The 25,750-nt window shown below is 28.6% G+C and overlaps 1 protein-coding gene across 1 annotated transcript in view; it reads left to right on the plus strand.

Moving 5' to 3' along the window:
• The first annotated feature begins 679 nt into the window (after window positions 1–679).
• LOC111688521 (kinesin-related protein 12-like) overlaps window positions 680–25,750 on the plus strand; it is a 110,867-nt gene continuing 85,796 nt past the window's right edge. Inside the window, exon 1 of the mRNA XM_046955722.1 lies at window positions 680–4,448. Coding sequence (XP_046811678.1) covers window positions 755–4,448 — 3,694 coding nt within the window. The 5' untranslated portion in view covers window positions 680–754. The remainder of the gene's footprint in view (window positions 4,449–25,750) is intronic.

Genomic DNA, 25,750 nt, shown 5'->3' on the forward strand with positions numbered 1-25,750 from the left:
ACCTTATCACTATAGTAGTTCATGAAAATAATGTGAAACTGTATATTCTTTTTATTCTATTCATTGACTCAGACAGACGGAAGGACGGATGGATGGAGGGACGGATAGACGGACAGATATACAGACGGACGGACACAGCATAATCTACGCCGATAGTGATTCTGAGCTGATTGTTTTACTATAAGATGTATGACTAATATTTAAGCTGTTATAAACATTTGCACAAAACCATAGTGTCCTGACACTATTGTGGTGTAGGGTGCAATAAAAATAAACTAAAATTAAAATTGTAATTTTTTTCTTGTTATCTTCTTTGACTCATTAATATTACTAACTATTTTCATTTTCCTTTCTATTTCAATTACAGGTTGTTTTCAAGCAAAACAAAAGTTAATGATTTTTCTTCAATAATTATTAAAATAAACTTTATGTCCTTCAACTACAACTACAAAAGTAAAATTAAAACAACGAATCAAATGAAGTGTTCTTAAACGGAATGCAAATGTAATTAAAATGTTAAAAATAAAATAAAGTGAAAATAACAACTAGTTACAAAAGCTATTATAACAATTTATAAAAAAAAAATAATAAAAAAAAACAATAAAACACAATTTAATGAAAATTAATGACATGTTGACATTTGCAACAAAATTAAAATGACATTTGTAATATTAAGCAAAAATATAATTAATATTTTAATTGAATAATAATAAGAATTAAAAGAGAAAAAACATTTTTATATGTTGTGATTAATATGAGTAAAATTTATAAACAAATGTTTAACAATAGTATTATACAAATAATCGTTATAACATGGCTAATACAGCAACAGCAATTAACAATGTGTATTGCTGCTTGGCAGCCGCTGCAGGCTACAGCAATGAATCCTATTTCAAAACTAGACCATGGTATACAAGCTCAACACAAACAACACAATGTCAGAGATGACATTTTACATAATAGTACTAGCATTAGTGAGGACAGCACTACGAACAACAACACAGCTGCTGTGGCTGCAGCAAACAACAAATTATATGTCAACAACACTGATACCCAAATGACCCTTAAGCTAAAAGATGCAACAGCTAGAAATGTCTATACTAAATATTATAACAAAACATTGTTATTGGCACCCGTTACGAAGACAGCAAATGAGGACAGCAACAGCAGCAGCAGCAAAAGGACAACTACAAATAAAACAACTCTTCCCTATAACACCACAAAACCAACTGAAACTGTAAAGATTAGTGTCGAATTAACTAGCACAACTGAAACATTTGCTGACGGTCAGTTAGCTGCAGAAATAATAAGATCTCAAGAGACACAAACAACTAATAATGTTGCAAATAAAACCCACAACCTAAATCATCATTATAATCATCCCACTAATACACCTGCATTATTAAATATAACACATTTTACTTCTAACACTAAACGCCCTTATATGAAGCTTAAACGTAAAACCTTGATAACAATGACCACCACTGCTGCTACAGATTCCCTCAAACTGTCATTTGCAGATAAGAGAAAAACTGTAGAAAAGGCAAAACAAACAATTATAAACAACTTAATAAGTAATAATAATAATTTAATTAATAAAACGTATACAAAGGTAAAAAACGTAAAAAATGAGATAAGAGATAATACAGAAAAAGGATTGAATTCAAGGATTTTAAAGGATTTGCCGGGAAAATATGTTGAAAAAGCAGCAGCTTTTGTAGACTTAATTGAAAAAGATAAAAACCAACAAACTGCCAACGAAGACAGAAGTACAACAAGAACAACACCAAACACCACAAGAGCTCAAAATTTACACAAAGCGTTGGAAGTGGAAAAAGCTAATTTAAATACAACGAATTTAAGCTTTAAAAATAATGAAAAAGAACAAATTGTTAATAATGAAAAAGGTGTTCAAATGGATGTAAATGAAAGCATACTCAAGGGAGAGAAAAATATAAATTTAACCATTACTTTAAAAAAGCAAAGCTTTAGTGAAAATAAGGCTGCAAAAGATATCACAAAAGCTTTAACTCTAAGTTCTCATCTCTCAGAATCTAAAGATAAAAACATCTCTCAGAAGGAATCGAAAGCAGCTCAACTCACTTTAGAAACTTTAAATTTAAAGCCGACGAAAAGTTTTAATGAAAACAACAAGTCTTATGAGCTTACTGGCAAAAGCTTAGTTCAAAAAAACAACACAAAAGCTAATGATTCAGATATCTCTTTAGATGTACTGCAGCTTGAAAGTTTAAGTGATAACATCAAGTTCAAAGAGCTTATAGGCCAAATCAGTAATAAAAAGAGCCATTCAAAAGCTAATATAACGAAAGCTTTTGAAGAGCAAAAGCTTTTCCCGCAATCATTAAGCTTAGAAACTGAAAGTTCTGTTTCTAAAGGTAAAAATCCTTCTAGTGACAATTTACCAGAACTATCGAAGTCAATGGAATATAAACATGATATAAAAGCTATAGCTCCTGAACTTTCTATGAAAGCTAATAATCTTAAATATTACAATTCAGATTCTGAAAGTGAACATCTGTCGCTAGAGAACATAAAGGCCGATAAAAAAGAAAATTCACCTAAAACTTTAGACATTTTATCAACAGACTCAAAGCAAAGCAATAATGATCAAGCAACAAGCTTTCTTCAAGTTGTTAACTTTAATGCTCCAGAAAATTTCACTACAAAAAGCTTAAGATCTCAGAAACTAAACTCTACAGAGAACACACAAACTGCTGACGAGAGATTAAGAGCTCGTGCAATACAAACCAAAAGTAAAAATCTTACAGAAGAGCTTTTTGATCATGAAGATGAAAATAAAGATCTTGCAAAAAGCTTTTCAGATGTGATCTTACAACAAAATAAAACAAGTGAAACTTCTAAGATGTCTGATTTTAAACATATAAAGCTTACGGTGAAAGAAAATACAAAAGCCATTACTGAAAGCTTAGAAAAACAGAGTAACAAAAAAGCTTCGGCACTTTTGCAACAACCTATTACTGATGAAATAGACAACATAACAGACATCGCAAATCAGAAACTAAAACTTAAAACAATTAAAACTAATCGACCAACTTTGGCAAAACAAAAACAACATTCCTTAAGATCCACTTTGTTAAGAGAAAAACGTTTCAAAGAGAAAAACTTAAACCCGAACAAACCCACACAAACTTTAGTAAATCTTACAAAACCACAACTAGAAAATAGCACCGAAAGTTCTTACGACTATATCAATGACAACAGAACAACTGAACAGCAACATATGGTGACTCCTTCGGCAATTACCGATACCATAAAAAAATCCAAAATCGAATCTCTAATGCCAAATGATACAAAATCAATTATTGTCGTTGTTGAAAACAAAAAACAAAATATATCTAAAAATGAAAGCGTTGAATTGGAAACAGCGGATGAACGTAAATTAAATTTTACTGATGAACAAAAAATATTGCCAATCAATACAACAACTAAAGGAAATGGCAATAACATGATGGTAATTGAGAATAAAATGAATAACAAACAGCTGGATGCGAAGGAAAGACAGTCAAAAGATTACAATAAAAACCAAAATATTCAACTTATTGATGAGGAACATGTTGTCAGTGAAATTAATGGCATTAATACGATGACAACAGCCTCAACAGCAGTAGTGGAAGATAAAACGACAGCAACAACTTCTAAAACATACTTAATCACAACTCCTACAACTGTTGAAACATCAGACACAGCAGTGTCAAAACAAATATTATTGGAATTGCCAACAACAGTTGCACAACCTCGCACCACCACCACCGCCGCCACCCTCTCTACATCACGACCATTTTCTATATTTACTGAAAGCCTTCAAAATACTACCGTAGCTAACTTATTTACCACTACTAATGGACCCTTATCAATACATGATTTAGTTAATACTAGATTAAACACAGTTAGTGTTGATATCGAAACTATACCAACTACTTATACAACTACAACACTAATGCAATTAGTTTCTACAACATCAACCGCAACATTACCACCATTCTCCTATAATTCTACTCTAACATCATATCTGAGTTCACCACCACCATCACCACCCTCCTCACTGCCATCATTAGCAGTATCGTCGGCATCATCTGCTGCAGTGTCTTCTATGTCTAGTTTATATAACAACAACTTTGCCACTACTTCCACTACTAGCACACCCTCTTGGCCCGTCAAACATGCCTCCGTAATGGAGGGTAATGTTATTTTAGGCGGTCTTATGATGGTTCACTCACGTGAGGATAGCATTACCTGCGGCCCCATTATGCCTCAGGGTGGTATTCAAGCTCTAGAGGCTATGCTTTATACTTTGGATCAGGTTAATAAACAACAATTGTTGCCCAATATTACATTGGGTGCTCATATTTTGGATGATTGTGATAAGGATACTTATGGTTTGGAAATGGCTGTGGATTTTATTAAGGGTAAGTGAAGAGTTTGTTAATTAGTTAAATAGTTGAAATAACTTTCTTCTTGGATAATTTCTATAGTTGTGTTAAAATTTGCAAGAGAGAAGAAGATGGGTAAAGTGAGGTTAAACATATAGAGAAACTAAAAGTTGACACGTTACTCAAAATGAGAAGAAAACGCTTAAGCAAATTCCTTTATTTTCTATTGATTAAGCACTTAACACTCTGGCTTTCAGAAGTCTTGATTTGTTAAGAAATTGTTTTAATTTCTCAATAAATAGAAGCCTTAAGCGCTTAAGCAAAATGAGAGCAAGCGATTTGCTTTAGAGTTTTTTAGTATCGCTTGTCCTCTGCCTTAAGAGGACAAATTGTTTTGCTCAATATTATGCTGCAACAACCAACAAAATTTTCTCTTTAATAGAAGCAAGCGTCAAAGAAAAAAAGACATAGAGAGAGACAGCATAAAAGCTGATAGATATATTGAGCAAGTGTAGTATTCATCCTCTCTAATATAGATGTTTAAAGTTATAAGTATTCGGTAAAGCTCTTAGAACAAGAAAGACTATTGAGATAAGCAAAGAGAGAGAGAGAAAGAAAAAAAATCAGTTAACAAATGTTAGTAGAAAAGCTTTAGTTAAAAAGCAAATTCAGATGAGCATAGAGATCATAACATATATCGACAACATTATTATTTAAAAGCTTTTGGTTAAAATATTTTCATATATATATTATGTAAAAGCTTTTGCAAGAAAAGCTTCCAATAAACAGGATTTGTCACAGTGTCAGAATACTAATATGTGTGAGAAACTTAGAGATCAGGCAAAAGCTTTTGCAATGAAAGTTTCATGTGGAAATAATCTGTTCTCTATAGTTTAAAGGCTTCTTGGAAACCCGAAAGCTAAAATTTTATGATTATCGTTATAATAGGCAGAACGAAAGATTCTTTAATATACATTTTACAAAAATTTTCGAAAACTTTTAAGCTTTAGTATAGCGTGGTGTCTGAGAAGCATTAAGATCATATAAAAGCTTTTTCGATAAGTGTTTAAAAAGGTGCCTAATGTCGTTTTAAGGCTGTGAGGAATATTAAAACCATTTATGGTATATTTATCGTTGTAGTCGGCAGAATAAAAGCTCTATTTAGAAAGCTCTACGAAAGTTACTGTTTAACAGTGCAATACTTTGAATTTATTTGTCACAACATACTCAAATATTAAGCTAAGATCTTACATAAAGCTTTTATTGAAAACTTGATATTTGCTACAACATCTGGCGGATTACAGTATGAGACTTTAAAGCTTTCTTAAGTAATAATAGAGACAGATTACATATCATCAAAATAACTGAACAATGACAATGTACTTTTAAAATTTAAGATATTTTAGGCTGAAGAAACTTTTATCAAACATTTTAACTTTACTGTTATAAGAGATGGAAACTGTCAAACAAAAGCTTTTTGATAAAATACATGTTATTAGAAGCAAAAAGAGAGATTTTCTTATAAACTTTTACATGTAGCCTTAGATACTGAGTAATCACTGTTTTCCAGAGAAACTTGTCACACAATTGTCGAAAGCATTTTAAAAGCTTTTCAGAATGGAGAATTTAAAGCCACTCATCAAAGCTTAAGAAAGTTAGAAAGCTGTTGGGCCGGAGAAACTTTTATCAACATTACTGTTGCAGTAAAAACTCAACTTTCAAGCAAAGATTTGGTCGAAAGCTTTTTAATAAAATAAATATTATTAAAAGCGAAAAGATACTGTTTTTTTGTCACACTATATGAAGCGTGAAATTAATTGTCGAAAGCTTTTAGAAAAGATTTTCATAAATGAGAATTAAAAGCCACTCATCGAAGCTTAAGACAGTAAGTATGCTGTTAGGAGAAACGTTTATCAAACAATTTAACTTTACTGTTGCAATAAAAGTTCAACATTCAAACAATGCGTTGATCTAAAGCTTTTTAAAGAAATATAAAATATAGAAATATATTAGAAAGAAGAAGAAACTGGTTTTCTTGTTAATTATTGATCGCTGTTTCCTAGAGAAACTTGTCACACTAGATTAAGCATATAGAAAAATGCATTGCCAAACGCTTTTTAAAAGCTTTCAAAGCATTGTCGAAAGTCTTTACTTTCAATGCTTTTTAAAAGCTTTCAAAGCATTGTCAAAAGCTTTTAATTTGAAAGCTTTCAAAGTAATTGTTTTAAATTTTAAGAAAAACTTATGTAATTTCCTTCTTTCTATACATTTCATGTTTATAAAGCTTTATTCAAAATGCTTTAAAATTTACCACAGAAGATTAAAGTTTACTAACAAAAATTCTCTCTTAATAAACTAAATACAAAATACTGTAAGCAATAAATTCAATATCCTACTTCCAACTCCCTCCACACTTATACAAACTTAAAATTACGACACGTAAAAAAGCAACCGCACTGGTAAATATCCACTTATTCAACAATTCTCTTTTTTTTTACTTTATTTTCTTTAAATTTCACAGCGGAACTAAACAATTTCATTAACTAAAATAATGTTGTTAATAATATAAAAAAAGGTATTTCCTTTAGGCAGAAAAAAAAAAATAATCTGAAAAACTGATTATAACTTTTTCCTTCCTGATGTTTCCCCCTTTCATTTTTTCCAGCTATCAGTGCCATAAAAAGGTTAACTAACAACAGTAAAAGGCTTTAGTTTAATACTCGAAATTTTGTAGTCTTCTTCTTATTTTAACGCTTTTAGGCAAAATAAATTTATGTTTAAAAACGTAAATTCAATATAAAAATTTATTAAGTGTAAAATTTAGTCAGTTTAAAAACGACATAAATTATGTTTAACTAATAAATTGTAAGAGTATTTAAGGTTTTAAAAGGTTTGATTTTGTTTAAATGTTTTAACAATTTTTATAGGATTTCAACAATAATGTGAGTTTTTGTAACAATAACATTAAGAAGAAGGGCAAAAAAAAAACTTAAAATTTATTATTTTAAAATTTTGTGATATTTTTCTTTCATTGTTTGGGACTATATAAGTGTTTATTTTACTGTTTTCTTAAACTTGAATTTTATTGTTATTTTCATTTCCTTTTCCACTTTTTCCGCTTATTTTTTGCTGTTTATTTGTTGCCTTTTCTTTCATTGTTTGTTTGTGAGTTCGAGAGAAAAGGTATTTACGCTTATTTACCTTTTAATTTTTCCTTTTTTTGTAAAAGAGTTTAAGCCATAACTTTTAACCAAACGGTTGGTGTATTTAAGTTTTACTTTCAGCAGATAAATAACACTCATATGCACAGTGGGGCAGAAATTAAGAAACAATATATTTATTTTTTAATTATTATTATGATTTTTGTATTTTCCTTAAATAAAGGAAGAAAAATTTTATATTATTGTTAAAAATGGGAATTTTTTGTGGAAATTTTAATTTAAGGTGAAAAGCTGAAGTTTCCAGAGAAAAAGTGAATTTTTGGTAATAGTGCAAATTTTTGATAAAAATGCTAAATTTTGCAATGCAAAAAAAAATGTAAAATTTTGTAAAAAATGACAAATTTTGGAAGAAATGCAAATTTTAAATAAAAGTTTTTGAGCAACAGTTTCCAGAGAAAAAGTGAATTTTTGGTAATAGTGCAATTTTTTGATAAAAATGCTAAATTTTGCAATGCAAAAAAATGTAAAATTTTGGTGAAAATGCAAAATTTTGGAAAAAAATACAAATTTTGGAAGAAATGCAAATTTTTGATGAAAATGCAAAATTTTGGAAAAAATGCAAAATTTTGGTGAAAATGCAAAATTTTGAAAGAAATGCAAATTTTTGATGAAAATGCAAAATTTTGTTAAAAATGCAAAATTTTGGAAAAAATGCAAAATTTTGGAAAAAATTATAAATTTTGAAAAAATGCATTATTTTGGAAAAAAAAAATGCAAAATTTTGGTGAAAGTGAAAAATTTTGGATATATGGAAAATTTTGACATTAATTTGTATTTCTGGTAAAAATTAAAATTTTTGTTGAAAATTTAAATTTTATTAAAAACAATATTTTCCACTTCAGGCGAAATTTTTCACTAAAATGCAAAATTTTGCACTTTAAAACAAAAAATTTTACTAAAATGCAAATGTCTACGGAACACGCAATATTTCACCCTAAATTTTCTCTAAAACTGTAAACTTCTATCGAAAACGCAACGAATCACTCAAAAACATGAAAATATTCAACTAAAATGCAATATTTCACCGAAAATGCAATATCCCACATAAAATGCAATACTTTACGCCAAATGCAATATTTCACTTTAAATAATATTTTTAGTAAAAAGGCAATATTTCACCTAAAAAGGTGGATTGTTTGAAAAAATGCAATATTTCACTTAAAATGCAAATGTTCAGCAAAAAAATCCAAAATTTCACTAAAAATGCAACATTTTGTATTGTTCTTAGAATGCTCGATTTCGCCTTAAAAATATTTCACCCTAAATATCCTCTAAAACTGCAAACTTCTATCGAAAACGCAATGAATCACTAAAAAAATTTGCAATTTTTCAATTAAAATGCAATATTTCAACGAAAGTGCAATATCTTACACAAATTGCAATACTTTACGCCAAATGCAATATTTCACTTTAACTAATATTTTTAGTAAAAAGGCAATATTTCACCTAAAAAGGTGTATTGTTTGAGAAAATGCAATATTTCACTTAAATTACAAATGACCTCCAAAAAATGCAAAATTTTACTAAAAATGCAAAATTTCGCATTTTTCTTAGAATGCTAAATTTCACCTTAAAATGCTATATTTCACGTAAATATGCTATATTTCAGCTAAAATGCAAATTTTCAACTAAAAATATAATATACTCGCGAAAATGCAACATTTTTTAGGAAAATGCAAAATTTTCACTGAAAATGCAATATTTCACCCAAAATGCATAATTTTTTTTCTTAAAATGTAATATTTCACTTCAAATGCATTTTTTTACTAAAACAGCTTTTTCACTAAAAAACTGCTTTTGTCACTTAAAAACACTTAGAAGCTGATTTTTTCCTTACGAAAGTGTCTTAATGAAACAAATCTTTTACGTCACTGTTTATTCATTGAAAACTGTTTTTTCATAAGAAAATGTATTTGTAATTGAAAGTGGATTTTTACGCTATTTTACTGTTTATTCACTGAAAAACTGCTTTTACACTTAAAGACTGCTGTTTTCACTGAATTATGCTCAAAAAAAAAAAAAAAAAAAAATCACAGCGAAAAACGTCTCTGTTCACTGAAAACCTATTCTCTATTTTTTTCACTGAAAACTGCCGTAAAAAGGACTGGAAACTGTTTTTTTTACTGAAAAACAGCTTCTTTACTATAAAACTGCTTTCCACTTAAAAAAAAAGTTAATTTTAGCTAAAAACTGTCTGTTCACTGTAAAACAACTTTAACAATAAGAAAATCTGAATGTAATAAAACCTTTTATTTAATTTCATTTAAAACTACCCTCCCATTGTGTATTATTGTTATATACTGTGCATTTGTTTGCCAACATGTTTGCACTTCCTTTAATCCTTTACAGGGAAGGTGTTTAAGGAAAGCAAATATGACTGCTTACTGCTTATGAATTCACTGAATATATAGTAACACGTTTTCTCTACATGCTTAACTGTGTTTCTTTTAGGCCTTAAAGTCTTAAATAAAAAAGCTTAAAATTAAAAAGCTTTTGAGTAAGTGTAATACTTAGTTTGTGGTTGTTTTCATTTAAGTACAAATAAATTGTAATTGTAATAAGAAAGAAATAGTAAAATTTTTGAAGCATTACAAACTAAGAAAGTCAAGAATAGTTTAGCTTCAAAGCTTTAATTTATTTGACATTTTCAAATGATTGTTATTATAAAGTTAATTTTAGAGAATTTTAAGTTGTTCGTTATGAGAAATTAACATTTTGACAAAATCCTCTTTAAGCTATATAAAAGCTAATTGGATTTTGAAAATTTTACTTCAATTTTAATAATTGAAATGTTCTGTCTGTCTGTATAACATTCTTCTCACAAAATCTCTTATGTCTCTATATTAACAGCATTATTTGACTTAATTAAATTTATTTTACAATAATATACAATTTTGTAACAACATTTAGAATTAAATTTAATTGCCAAACACTTTACATTAGAAACAATTGCAATTGTAATACATATGTAGTAAATGATAAATGTCTCCCAGACATTTTTGTTAATAATGAAAGTATGTTTAGATATTATTCTAATAATTAATTAAATCTAATAAATTTTGCTATCAATAACATTTCGAATGTTTGCATTTCTTAATAGCAATAACAAATTATATACAATATTATATACTCTCTATACAAAAGGTCATATTATAATAATAATAAGGGAAACATGTGCAAATAAGTAGGTAAATATTAATGTAATCCAAATAATAATGGTAATGATGATGATGATGATGTTTGTAATAATGGAATAAATAATCAAGAGTACAGAGAGCAGCAACAATCTTTAGAAAATTTATCATAATAATAACAAATGTTTTTGACATATTTACAAAGACAGACAGACAGTCAGGGATATTTGTGGAAATAATTTACATTATATAGTTATTTATACAATAAGAGGCATTCAAATAATAATATTAGGTAAATCCATTAAAATAAAACTTGATCAAAATCCTAAATACGAACTGACTTTAGAACTCACTACCGTTTTGACTATAGTTTTGACTTAAGTCCTGTTTATAGTTCTCACTATAGCCCCCACAATATTATTGACTATAGCCCTCTATAGTAGAGACTATAGTCCTCACTATAGTAGAGACTATAGTCCTCACTATAGAAGATACTATAGTCCTCACTATAGTCAACACTATAGTCAATACTACAGTCCTCACTATAGTCAACACTATAGTCCTCACTATAGTCCTCACTATACTCCTCACTATATTCCTCACAATAGTCCTCACTATAGTCCTCACTATAGTCAAGACTATAGTCCTCACTATAGTCAAGACTATAGTCCTCACTATAGTCAAGACTATAGTCCTCACTATAGTCAAGACTATAGTCCTCACTATAGTCAAGACTATAGTCCTCACCATAGTCAAAACTACAGTCAAGACTATAGTCCTTATTATAGTCAAGACTATAGTCCTCATTATAGTCAAGACTATAGTCCTTACTATAGTTAAGACTATAGTCCTCACTATAGTCCTCACTATAGTCCTCACTATAGTCCTCACTATAGTCAAAACTATAGTCAAGACTATAGTCCTCATTATAGTCAAGACTATAGTCCTCATTATAGTCAAGACTATAGTCCTCACTATAGTCAAGACTATAGTCAAGGCTATAGTCATCACTACAGTAGAGACTATAGTCCTCACTATAGTCCTCACTATAGTCTTCATATTCCTCACAATAGTCCTCACTATAGTCAAGACTTACTATAGTCAAGACTCACTATAGTCAAAACTATAGTCAAGACTATAGTCCTCATTATAGTCAAGACTTTGGTCCTTATTATAGTCAAGACTATAGTCCTTATTATAGTCAAGACTATAGTCCCTACTATAGTCAAGACTATAGTCCTCATTATAGTCCACACTATAGTCCTCACTATAGTCAAGACTATAGTCCTCACTATTTCTCCTGACGATTTTCTTGACAAAGTTCTCACCATAGTCTTTATAACATTCCTCACTATAGTCAAGACTATAGACAATATTATAATCCTCAATATTGTCAATAGGAAAATCTTTACTTAGTCAATACTCTAATCCTCACTAAGTTCGACTACAGCTCTAACTACCAAACTATAAGCCCCTCTATACTGAAGTCTAGTTCTTTAGTTCAGACAATACTTATTATTGAATACAGACTTGGCTGAGTTTTAACTATTGTCTTGTCTAAGTTCATAAGTAGACAATAAGTGTTGTAATCATTGATGTAGTACAAATGATAAAGGTATTACTACAGACCTGACTGTAATCCCTTTAGTTTCGAACGCACCTAATGTACATATGCTTGTTACCTTTACTGCTAACCTCATATAAATACATATTAAACGAAACGAACAGATAAACATTATGTAAAAATGTTGTTATTTATCCAGTGATTAGTTTAATTTTACAATGCCTTCAATTTATGCAATTTCATAACACCAAAAAAAATGTATGTAAATTTTCTCCAAACAGTGAATATGAATATAATGCTAAATTTTTCAAATGGTGTTGGAGAATATTGTGTTCATTTAAATTATTAAATTAAATATATACACATACATACATACATACATACATACATACATACATACATACATACATACATACATACATACATACATACATACATACATACATACATACATACATACATACATACATACATACATACATACATACATACATACATACAAACATACATACATATATGTATATGTAGCACATAGATAATTTGGCATAATTTGTTGCTGGGCAGGATGTAAAAGCCAAACATTAGTTATTTTACTATAGTTACAATTTTTAAATCATTTGTTTGTGATATAATATAAGCACTATTTAGGCCATAGTTATACTAAGTGATTGTGTTTATTAAATATTTAGAAAATTTATTTCAGATTCATATAAATTAAATTTTCATTTACGATATTTAGTATTTACCAATATTACTGTTGGACTGTCTAATCCTATTTAATTAAACGCAACAAATGCCCATTTCAAAATATTTGTATTTTTGAAAATCTAAAACCAAAATGACATAAAATATGCAGATTATTTACCAAATATAAACCCACAGAAAAGCAACACAAAATTTTTGGTTTCGTTTATACGGACTATCAAACACCCTACACTTTTTAAAACTTTAACTTTAAAAAGAATCAAGCTTTCTCTAATTAATCTTCCTAAAGACTAGACAATAAATTACACTATAAACAGGACTATAGACTAGACTATAGACTAGACTATAGACTAGACTATAGACTAGACTATAGACTAGACTATAGACTAGACTATAGACTAGACTATAGACTAGACTATAGACTAGACTATAGACTAGACTATAGACTAGACTATAGACTAGACTATAGACTAGACTATAGACTAGACTATAGACTAGACTATAGACTAGACTATAGACTAGACTATAGACTAGACTATAGACTAGACTATAGACTAGACTATAGACTAGACTATAGACTAGACTATAGACTAGACTATAGACTAGACTATAGACTAGACTATAGACTAGACTATAGACTAGACTATAGACTAGACTATAGACTAGACTATAGACTAGACTATAGACTAGACTATAGACTAGACTATAGACTAGACTATAGACTAGACTATAGACTAGACTATAGACTAGACTATAGACTAGACTATAGACTAGACTATAGACTAGACTATAGACTAGACTATAGACTAGGCTATAGACTAGACTATAGACTAGACTATAGACTAGACTATATACTAGGCTATAGACTAGACTATAGACTAGACTATATACTAGACTATAGACTAGACTATAGACTAGACTATAGACTAGGCTATAGACTAGATATAGACTAGACTATAGACTAGACTATAGACTAGACTATAGACTAGACTATAGACTAGACTATAGACTAGACTATAGACTAGACTATAGACTAGACTATAGACTAGACTATAGACTAGACTATAGACTAGACTATAGACTAGACTATAGACTAGACTATAGACTAGACTATAGACTAGACTATAGACTAGACAATAGACTAGACTATAGACTAGACTATAGACTAGACTATAGACTAGACTATAGACTAGACTATAGACTAGACTATAGACTAGACTATAGACTAGACTATAGACTAGACTATAGATAGACTAGACTATAGACTAGACTATAGACTAGACTATAGACTAGACTATAGACTAGACTATAGACTAGACTATAGACTAGACTATAGACTAGACTATAGACTAGACTATAGACTAGACTATAGACTAGACTATAGACTAGACTATAGACTAGACTATAGACTAGACTATAGACTAGACTATAGACTAGACTATAGACTAGACTATAGACTAGACTATAGACTAGACTATAGACTAGACTATAGACTAGACTATAGACTAGACTATAGACTAGACTATAGACTAGACTATAGACTAGACTATAGACTAGACTATAGACTAGACTATAGACTAGACTATAGACTAGACTATAGACTAGACTATAGACTAGACTATAGACTAGACTATAGACTAGACTATAGACTAGACTATAGACTAGACTATAGACTAGACTATAGACTAGACTATAGACTAGACTATAGACTAGACTATAGACTAGACTATAGACTAGACTATAGACTAGACTATAGACTAGACTATAGACTAGACTATAGACTAGACTATAGACTAGACTATAGACTAGACTATAGACTAGACTATAGACTAGACTATAGACTAGACTATAGACTAGACTATAGACTAGACTATAGACTAGACTATAGACTAGACTATAGACTAGACTATAGACTAGACTATAGACTAGACTATAGACTAGACTATAGACTAGACTATAGACTAGACTATAGACTAGACTATAGACTAGACTATAGACTAGACTATAGACTAGACTATAGACTAGACTATAGACTAGACTATAGACTAGACTATAGACTAGACTATAGACTAGACTATAGACTAGACTATAGACTAGACTATAGACTAGACTATAGACTAGACTATAGACTAGACTATAGACTAGACTATAGACTAGACTATAGACTAGACTATAGACTATAGACTAGACTATAGACTAGACTATAGACTAGACTATAGACTAGACTATAGACTAGACTATAGACTAGACTATAGACTAGACTATAGACTAGACTATAGACTAGACTATAGACTAGACTATAGACTAGACTATAGACTAGACTATAGACTAGACTATAGACTAGACTATAGACTAGACTATAGACTAGACTATAGACTAGACTATAGACTAGACTATAGACTAGACTATAGACTAGACTATAGACTAGACTATAGACTAGACTATAGACTAGACTATAGACTAGACTATAGACTAGACTATAGACTAGACTATAGACTAGACTATAGACTAGACTATAGACTAGACTATAGACTAGACTATAGACTAGACTATAGACTAGACTATAGACTAGACTATAGACTATAGACTAGACTATAGACTAGACTATAGACTAGACTATAGACTAGACTATAGACTAGACTATGGACTAGACTATAGACTAGACTATAGACTAGACTATAGACTAGACTATAGACTAGACTATAGACTAGACTATAGACTTATTTTGCAACAACAAATTTCTTAAGAATTGTTACAGATACTTATTACACAGATACTGTTTAAGTTAGGGTCATAACTTATAACAGCTACAAAGAAAAACTGCATGTGTCCTATTTTCTATCCTGTTTAGCTTTGCAACATTTGTTTAGCCTACTGATAGAGGAGATCCTCATTATGGAACGCAGCAGGAGTATTTTCTAGTTTTGTTGCTTCAAAGCAATGAAAACTTGAATTGAAATTTTGTTGTAATGAAATGTTTCTTACAATTGATTTATACCTAAAGCGCACCTTAGTGTGTAATAGTAGTTGTAAACTAAAATATGTAGTATACTTACAGGTGCCAAGTAAATGGACAATTTATAGTTAATTAAAATACTAGTAGAATTTGTAAATAAATAAATACTTGTTGTAAAAGGGAGAAAACTAAAGCTTAAATTAAATTTTATAATAAAAGTTTCCGGCAATTGTAAAACAAAAAGAGCAACTTATTTTAATGGAATATTAAATCGAAAAGGGAGAATTTTTACAATTTAAAACCAAAATAAATTTTTAAATGTTGAAGCAATTACAGAACTACAAACTTTTATTAAAACAAAAATTCAAAATGTTTAAAAGCTAAGAATTTCAAGAAACTTCTAAGAATTATAGAAATTATTATATGTATTAATAATTTAAATTACACTAAAAGTATATAAATTCCTACAAAATAAATTGTAATTTTTTAAGGTAGTGATAATAAGAAAACTATGCAATTATTTTAAAACTCCCCTAAAAGCCTACTTAGCTTATTGTTTTATTATAAGGCTCTAAGATAAACTTTAAAAAATTTGTTGTAAAAAAAATGTTTCTTTAGTTTCCTTTATAAAAATCAATTTTTCTTTTTATTTATTAACAAATTGCAAACGTCCTTTAAACAACCAGTAGCCATGATTTATGCTATCATAGTATTTATTCTTCCTTTGTATTTATGCGGTTTCTTAACACAAAATAAATAAATAAAATCCCCAAGTAACAAAAAAAGCAAAAAAAAAAAAAAAAATTAAACCAAGAAAAAGAAACACAAGATATAAAGATAAAATAAATATTTTCTTTCAATTTTAACTGGATTAACTTACAGTTTGTTTTTCTACAAATTGTCCCTGTTAAATGAAAGGAGAAAGGACAAAAGGAGTAGGAAGTGTGACATGGTATTTTTCTGGTACTTGTATTTCATAATATTTATTTGTTCAATATTTGTCCCAGATGTTGTTGTGTTACATTGTGGTTGGTTTGTTACATTCTATTTTTGTTCAATTTCTATTTTATTTCTCTGAAGGGAAACATTTGTATTATTTTTATTAATATTGAATTGGTATTTGGGGAAAAATTGCAATGTTATAAATTTTATTTAAAGTTAAATATTAATATTAGTGCAAATATTAAACAGAAGCAGGGGAAACAAATATTGTCCAAAAGTTATTCTTTAATTTAACAAATTGTTCCCCTTAGATTAGACTAATGACTAATCCATAGAGAAGACTTATGACGGGTCAATAGTCTAGACAAAACTATAAATAAGAATAGAATTTAGACAAGACTATAGTCATGACTATAAACTTTAATCTTGACAATAAATTTTTATTTTATTTTATACTAAATATAGACGAAGACATAGTCCAGACTTTACACCAGACTATAATCCAGACCAAAGACGAGAATATATTTCAGACCACAGACCAGATTATAGACGAGAATATAGTCCAAGCTATAGATGAGACAATAGTCCAGATTATTTTCCAGACTAAAGATGACATAATGATCCAGACTTAAATCGATACAATAGTCTAGACTATAGACAAATTCTAGACTGTAGTTTAGACTACAGATGAGGCTATAGTCAAGACTATTGACGAGACTTTAATCCTGATTGTAGAGCAGACTATAGTCCTGAATTCTAGCTCAGACTAAATATGAGACTATAGTCCAGACTGTAATCGAAACTATAGTCGAAACGATTTGCATATTATTGACTATAACGTAAGCTGCAAACCAGACTACAGCACAGACTAGAGACGAGACTGTAGTGTAGACAATACAGGGGGCAATAGTCCAGGCTTTAGATGATAAGTAGTTCAGACTATAGACGAGACGATATTCCAGACTATAGAATAGGCAATAGTCCAAACTATAGACGAGACTATAATCTAGACTATAGTATGGACTACAAGACTATGTACGAGATGAGACTAAACTAGACTAGGTCGTCTAGTCCAGATTTTAAATGACTGACTAACTAACTAACTAACTAACTAACAAACTAACAAACTAACAAACTAACAAACTAACAAACTAACAAACTAACAAACTAACAAACTAACAAACTAACAAACTAACAAACTAACAAACTAACAAACTAACAAACTAACAAACTAACAAACTAACAAACTAACAAACTAACAAACTAACAAACTAACAAACTAACAAACTAACAAACTAACAAACTAACAAACTAACAAACTAACAAACTAACAATCTAACAAACTAACTAACTAATTAACCAAGTAACTAACTAACTAAGTAACTAATAAACTAACTAACTAACTAATTAAATAGAATAGACAAAAACCTCACTCCAGGACGTGAAGTATAGACCAGATTATAATCTTGTTTCAAGGCTGTAGTTTAGACTGCAGACTCCTGACTAAAGACTATACTCTGCTGCAATATATATACTTAAACTATAAATTAGAGTATTGCAAACTATATTACAGACTAGAGATTAGAATATTACTTTGTCTATATAGTTTAAATAATTTAATATTTTCTGCTTTTAAATATCTTCATAATTCTCATTTAATGTTTAAAATCCAGTTCACTAAAACATCTTGTTTACAAACTAAATCATTTTATTTTCTAATTAACTTTCCTTAAAACATTATCTGCCAAAATATATCTTTAATCTCTACCACTCTCAACATAAATTTTCAAAAACCACAAATCATCAAAAAAAAATTTTTTTTCGAAAAATATTTTTATACTAAGTATAATAGTTTCTAATAAAATAAGTTTTTATTTTTTTTTTTTTTTTGTATAATGTTTATTTTGTGGAAATAGTTGTTGTTGTAAATATGCATTTGAATTTATGTTTTTGCCAAAGTTTTGTGTGAATAATTTATATACATGTACAAACATACATTTGTGTTATAAATTTTAACAACAATTTACAATTGCAACAAATTGTTATTGTGATGCAATGATGAACAACACCCTGAGTAGGAAAAAAAAGTGAACAAAAAATTTAACAGATTTAAAGTTTTTTTTTTTTTAATTTTTTCTGATGAAAATCCCAAGTGACCAATATTTAAAATTTTAAAAAGGATTGCTTTAGTTTCTTTTTAGATTTTTGTTGCATATGTATAGGGGTGTTTCGATGTAGCATATAAGTATGATCAATTGGGTTTTACTTTTGAATAACATGCATATGTTTGTATATATATATATATGGGTGTTATATGATATTTATTTAGTTTTATTTACTTTTACATGAGCTCAACTAAAAGCTAACTTTGCAAATTCCGTTAAACTAAAACAGTAGCATAGTTTTTGGCGTATTGAGGTTTCACTTATATTAAACTTGTTGTTTTTGCAGTCAGTATATATATTTGTAAATCCTGTTGTTGTTATTTCTTTTTTTCTTGTTTTATATCAACTCATATTTTTTTATTTACTTATTTATTTGCTCTTGGGCTTATACAGAGTTTTTTAGTTAGAATTTTTCAATAGCTGTCGAGGTATGCATGTGGGTATGGATTTACGCTCATAGGCAGAAGTTGTTTTTAGAAAATAATAAAAAAAATGTATAAATGAAGGATTTTGTTTATTAAAAAAAAGCTAAATTGACCATAAACTAAACTAAGCCCAACTGACCTTTTAACTAAGTAAAAAAGTTGTTGGAAAACAAAATAGTAAAACCAAACTTAAAAACTGTATATTTAACAAAAAAAAAAAAAACAAAGTTTTAATTAACAATTTTTTATTATGTTTCGTTTGCTTTAAAATATTATGGTTAAATAAAATTTAATTTAAATTTATGATCTTATGAGTTGTAATTATTAAAAAAACCCAAAAAGGATAATTACACGTTTATATTTTACAAATGTTTATACTTCAAAGAAAATTAGTTCTTTCGAAAATTTTATAATTTCATTAATAATTTTTAGGGTGATTTTAACCGTATTTTAATAGCATAACACCTAACTGTTATAACTTAACTTTTAACTAAAATTTCTTGTTGCTAAAGTGTCTTGTACTTTAAGACAAATGTTAAAAACATATTCATACAATCCACGTTATGTTAAAAATATCCTTTTATTTAAGCTTACCATTCATAAAAAAGGAACATTGAATGAAATTGGTTTATTTTAGAAAAAGCTTTCCTGTTAAGGGTGTTTGTCTTTGCTAATCAGCTGTAGTACAAATTTCCATAAAGAAAACTATTATAAAGGACACTGACAGAAAGGATACAGAGAAAATACCTTCCACAAATGAATGAAAAATATCAAACATGACGCCATCTATGGCAAAATGTAACATACGGAAACAGTATAACACTTTAAGCTAAAGCTTTTTATAACAGTTTAAATATCCGGCTTTCAGTCACAAAATACATTTGTATGGTCTTTAGTTAGTTAGTTACTTTGTTACTTACTTACTTATTTACTTACTTACTTACTTAATTACTTACTTAATTACTTACTTACTTACTTACTTACTTATTTACTTACTTACTTACTTACTTACTTACTTACTTACTTACTTACTTACTTACTTACTTACTTACTTACTTACTTACTTACTTACTTACTTACTTACTTACTTACTTACTTACTTACTTAGTTAGTTACTTAGATAGTTATTTTGTTAGTTAGTTAGTTAGTTAGTTAGTTACTTAGTTAGTTAGTTTGTTAGTTAGATAGTTAGTTAGTTAGTTAGTTAGTTAGTTAGTTAGTTAGTTAGTTAGTTAGTTAGTTAGTTAGTTAGTTAGTTAGTTAGTTAGTTAGTGAGTTAGTTAGTTAGTTAGTTAGTTAGTTAGTTAGTTAGTTAGTTAGTTAGTTAGTTACGTAGTTAGTTAGACAATGGTCCAGATTGTACATAAGACTATAACAGAGACTAGACATTAGGCAATTGTTCGAAATATGAAAGAGGTTACATTTCAGTCTCTAGAATAGGCTATAGTCTAGACTACAGTCTCGATAATAATCTCTACTATTCAGGGTAATAGTCCAAATTTTTAGCCCATATATAGCCTCCTCTACAGTCTAAAATATAGTATTGCCTATAGTCTGGGCAATATCATTGGCTATAGTCTATAGAAGGGGCAATAGTCACCCTATAAAAGGGACTATAGTCTAGGCTGTAGAAGAGGCTAATGTTCAGAACATAGCCTGTATATTAGTCCGGACTTAAGTTCTGTTTATAGTCAGTACTGAGTCTTGCCAATAGTCTGAAATATAGTTAGTATTGTTTATAGTCTGGACTAATATGCTCTCATTTACAGCATGAAGTAGTCTCTACTTTGGACTATAGTCTACTCTAAAGTCTAGATGTATGTATTATTATCTAGTCTTCACCCTGAACTATACACTCATCCATAGTCGGTAAAAAAAACTTGTTTCTTATTTGGTTTAAAAATCTTCACTATACCCAGCAAAAAAAGAACTTCCAAAGAAGCGAAAAAGAAGTAGAATTTACCCCATGGAAGTACTGGAAATACTTGAAGAAGTTATGATTCTAACATAGGCTTGTCAAGGGAGGGATGACCTTTTTATTTGATTCCAAATCCATTACATCTGAAGTCATTCTCAGGAAGTAATTTTTATGTTCGTTTCTTGGAAGTTATTAGGATGTGAAATTATATTATTAAATATTATTAAATATACATAAATAAATAAAATGAAATGGGTTTAAAGCAAAAAATTATACTTTTATAAATTTAAGAAAAAATTAATTCTTTTCGCTTTTTTAGATGTCAATAAACATCACTTCCAAATAAGGTAAAAAAAATCACTCAGTGCTACTTTTGAATAGATGATAAATGTTATTCTTTTGGAAGTACTTTCTGTTATTTTTGTATTTATGGCTCGACTAACTGGTAATGTCTGCACTATTCTCTAGGCTACAGAAATGTAAATAATCTGCACTACAGCCCAGCCTAAAGTCTTGACTATCGTATTGTCTCCCAGACATATTTACTGTCTTAACTATTCTTCAAAATATTTTGCAATCAAGTATTTAACTACCTTACAACAACTCTCCCTAAAATGTAAATGTTTTGCAAAAAAGTGAATAAATATCCTTAAATATTTTAATTTTAATTCATGGTCATACTTGTTCAGTAACCTTGATTTTGCGTTTGCATTTTTGTTCAACTGTTTACTATGCTTTTCTTTTAACTTCCTTCATTTGCCTGGGAACAACATTAGATTTTGATGAACTCTACTTGTGCTGTTAATTAAGTGAAATATAAATCTCAAGCAAATCTGGTGCCATTAATCAAAGTGTAAGAAAATATTTGCAAAACTAACTTAAAATTTATTCAGATTTCTTTTAACTCAAGACTAACAAAAAGTAAAATGTTTAGTCCAAGAAAGTATTTAAATATTATCAGCCATATTTCACTGACACACTTATTCCTTTTCTGTTATTGTAATTTCAGTTCAATGATGGTCCATTGTTTTATTTTGTTTATTACAAAGAACGACAGACTGCCTTGTTTTGCTTTTCGTATTTTTTTTTAGTCTCAAATCTTTTGAGCGACCGCTTGTCAAAATTTTAAGTTTATTATGCGTTATTAAAGTATACATATATATGTATATACTTTTGGTTGCCTTTAAAATACTCTTATTATTATTGTACCATGGTTCTTTGAAAAGCATGCAAGCCATTATTTTTTTAAACTACATATTATCGTTTTACATAATTCATAATGTTGAAAATTATTCATCGTTGAAACATTAGTTAGTATCGTGTCTTGTATGATGAAGATGTCTGTTGTTAAGGCAATATTATGCGTTTATTAATGAGCTGGTTGGGGAATTTTATTAAATAAATGAAAAATCATAAATTTTATGAATATTTTTGAGAGAACTAAAGATATTTTTGTGAAATTTTAAAATAGCAAAAAATTTAAACAGTTATTTAAAGATAATAATTACAAATTTAAGGCGATGTTGTTATTTCTGCTGCCATATTATAGATTAGACTAAAGACTACACCTAAGACTAGAATAGACTTAATATATTTTAAACAATAGACTAGATTAAAGTCCATACTGTAAACAAGACTATAGACTAGACTTAATACCAGACAAGACTATAGAGAAGACATAGACTCGACACTAGACTAAAGACCGCATTATAGACTAGACTATAGAACAATCTAAAAACTAGACCATAGGTTAGATTATAGAACTAGTACATAGAAATAGAATAGACTATAGACTAGACACAAGACTAGACTATAGACTAGACCACAGACAAGACCACAGACAAGACTATAAACTAGACTAAAGACTAGACTATAGGTTACACTATTGACTAGACTATAGACTAGATCATAGACTAGACAATAGACTAGACTATAGACTAGACTATAGACTAGACTATAGACTAGACTATAGACTAGACTATAGACTAGACTATAGACTAGACTATAGACTAGACTATAGACTAGACTATAGACTAGACTATAGACTAGACTATAGACTAGACTATAGACTTGACTATAGACTAGACTATAAACTAGACTATAGACTAGACTATAAACTAGACTATAGACTAGACTATAGACTGGACTATAGACTTGACTATAGACTAGACTATAAACTATACTATAAACTAGACTATAGACTAGACTTTATACTAGACTTTATACTAGACTAGACTGTAGACTAGACTTTATACAAGACATCAAACTAGACTAGACTCTAGATTAAATAATAGACTAGAACATAGACTAGGCTATTGCCTTGACTCTTGTCTAAATAATATAATAGGCTATAGAGTAAATTTTAGACTAGACTAAAGACCAGATTATAGACTAGACTTTGTACTTTACTATAGACTATGCTACAGACTAGACCATAGACTTGAGTCTAAACTAGACTATGTAATAGACCAACGTCTAGACAATAGAATAGAAAAAAACGGATATATGGAGATCTTAATATGGGGAATCAAATTTTGTTTCAAATGTGATGATTGTCGTAATTTTGGGCGTATGATGGTTATGTTTAGAATTAAATATAAATCATACGCACTGTTTAACCTCTTAAGGAAGTGAGCTTATGAATAAAAACTTTATAAAAACTTTAAGTTTTTTTTGGTTAAATATAATTTTACTTGTTTAATATCACTTAACATTACGCACGCTTTTAAACACTATCTATGAAATTTTCATCATCTTTACAATCATCATCTAGTTGTACAACAAATCAAATATTTATGGCTTTCTGTGTCTTTTACCAATAAAACAGCACAAGCAGAAAATCATTTTAAAAAGTAATTAATGTATTTTTTTTTTGCTCTCTCAAAAAGTAATCATTATAAAAACAATTTCAATAGCTGTTGCCATAACTGCAAGTCTTACCAGAAGGAAGTATTATAAATCAATAATGGAAAAGCATATAATGTAACCAAAAATCATTTAAAATATAATTAGCTTGAATATAAATCATAAAGATTAAAATGGAAAACTTTATTGGACACTAAAGAACAAGATGCTAAAGAAAAAAACAGCAATGAAAATAGCTTTTTGAAAAGGATTAGAAAAAAAAACTAAACAGATGATTGAGTTTTTCAATAACATTAGACAATTTATTAGAAACCACTAAATGAATAAAAGAATTAAAGTTTTAATTAAAAATGAATTTTGATAATAAATTTATAAAATTAAAAACTTAAAGAAATTAATATAATAAATCTAAGATTTTACTAAGCATGCTATTGCAGTGTCCTTTTTTTCTTTTTATTAGATTTGTTGCCTTAATATTGCTTAGCATACCTTAAGGCTTATTTATTTAATAGTCTGTTAGTTTTAAGCAAATTGTAGAAGAATTTAAATATTTTCTTTATTAAATTCTTAATGAGTGAAGGAAAAAACTGAATGTTTTTATTGATTTGTTGTCTAGTCCTTACATATTTTTCTTTATTACATTTTTTTCTTTTTTTTTTTTGCAAACAATAAAACCAAATTATTATTTATTAACAAGCAAAATCATGCAAAAGAAAACAATACATACAGTATTCCATATATTTATTTATTTATCTCAAGAATATAAAACTCTTTAATATGCTTAACACGCAAAATAAACATTTGCTTGTTAAGATAGAAATGTTTGGTTGTTTTTCTTCTTTAAGAATTTTATCCTTCTACTGCATGTTAGAAGTTCTAACATACAAAAAAAAGTTGCATAAAGTAATTTTAAGCAAAAGCAAAAAAACTTGGAAAAAATAAACAAATTTATTTAACTTCTTACACATACATACATTTTTTCCTATTAGCTTAGGTTTCCTTTTCTTAATTTCATTTTTTGGGATATGTATGTATTTGTATTTGTGCTGAACTGAAATGAAAACAACAAGACTTCAAAAGTTTGTTGTTATTTTTTTGTGTCACGTTGTACATGAAGTAAGAGTTCACTAAATAATAGAAAAACTTGCTTAACAAGGAGCAAAGTTCTTTTAAGCAGTCATAAATGCAAGTAGTATTTGTCAAATTTCTAAAGACAAGTCATAGACAAATAAGTAGAATTTTCTTTTATTGACATATAGAGATAAAAATAAAAATACTGAGGATATGAAAGACAAAGGGGCCTGAGAGCAGACTTTCTATAGTCTTTCTATGTCATATAGACTAGACTATAGACTAGACTATAGACTAGACTATAGACTAGACTACAGACTAGACTATAGACTAGACTATAGACTAGACTATAGACTAGACTATAGACAAGAC

This window comes from Lucilia cuprina, chromosome 6 (genome assembly GCF_022045245.1).
Source record: "Lucilia cuprina isolate Lc7/37 chromosome 6, ASM2204524v1, whole genome shotgun sequence".
In the NCBI taxonomy this organism is placed as follows: Eukaryota; Metazoa; Arthropoda; class Insecta; order Diptera; family Calliphoridae; genus Lucilia; species Lucilia cuprina.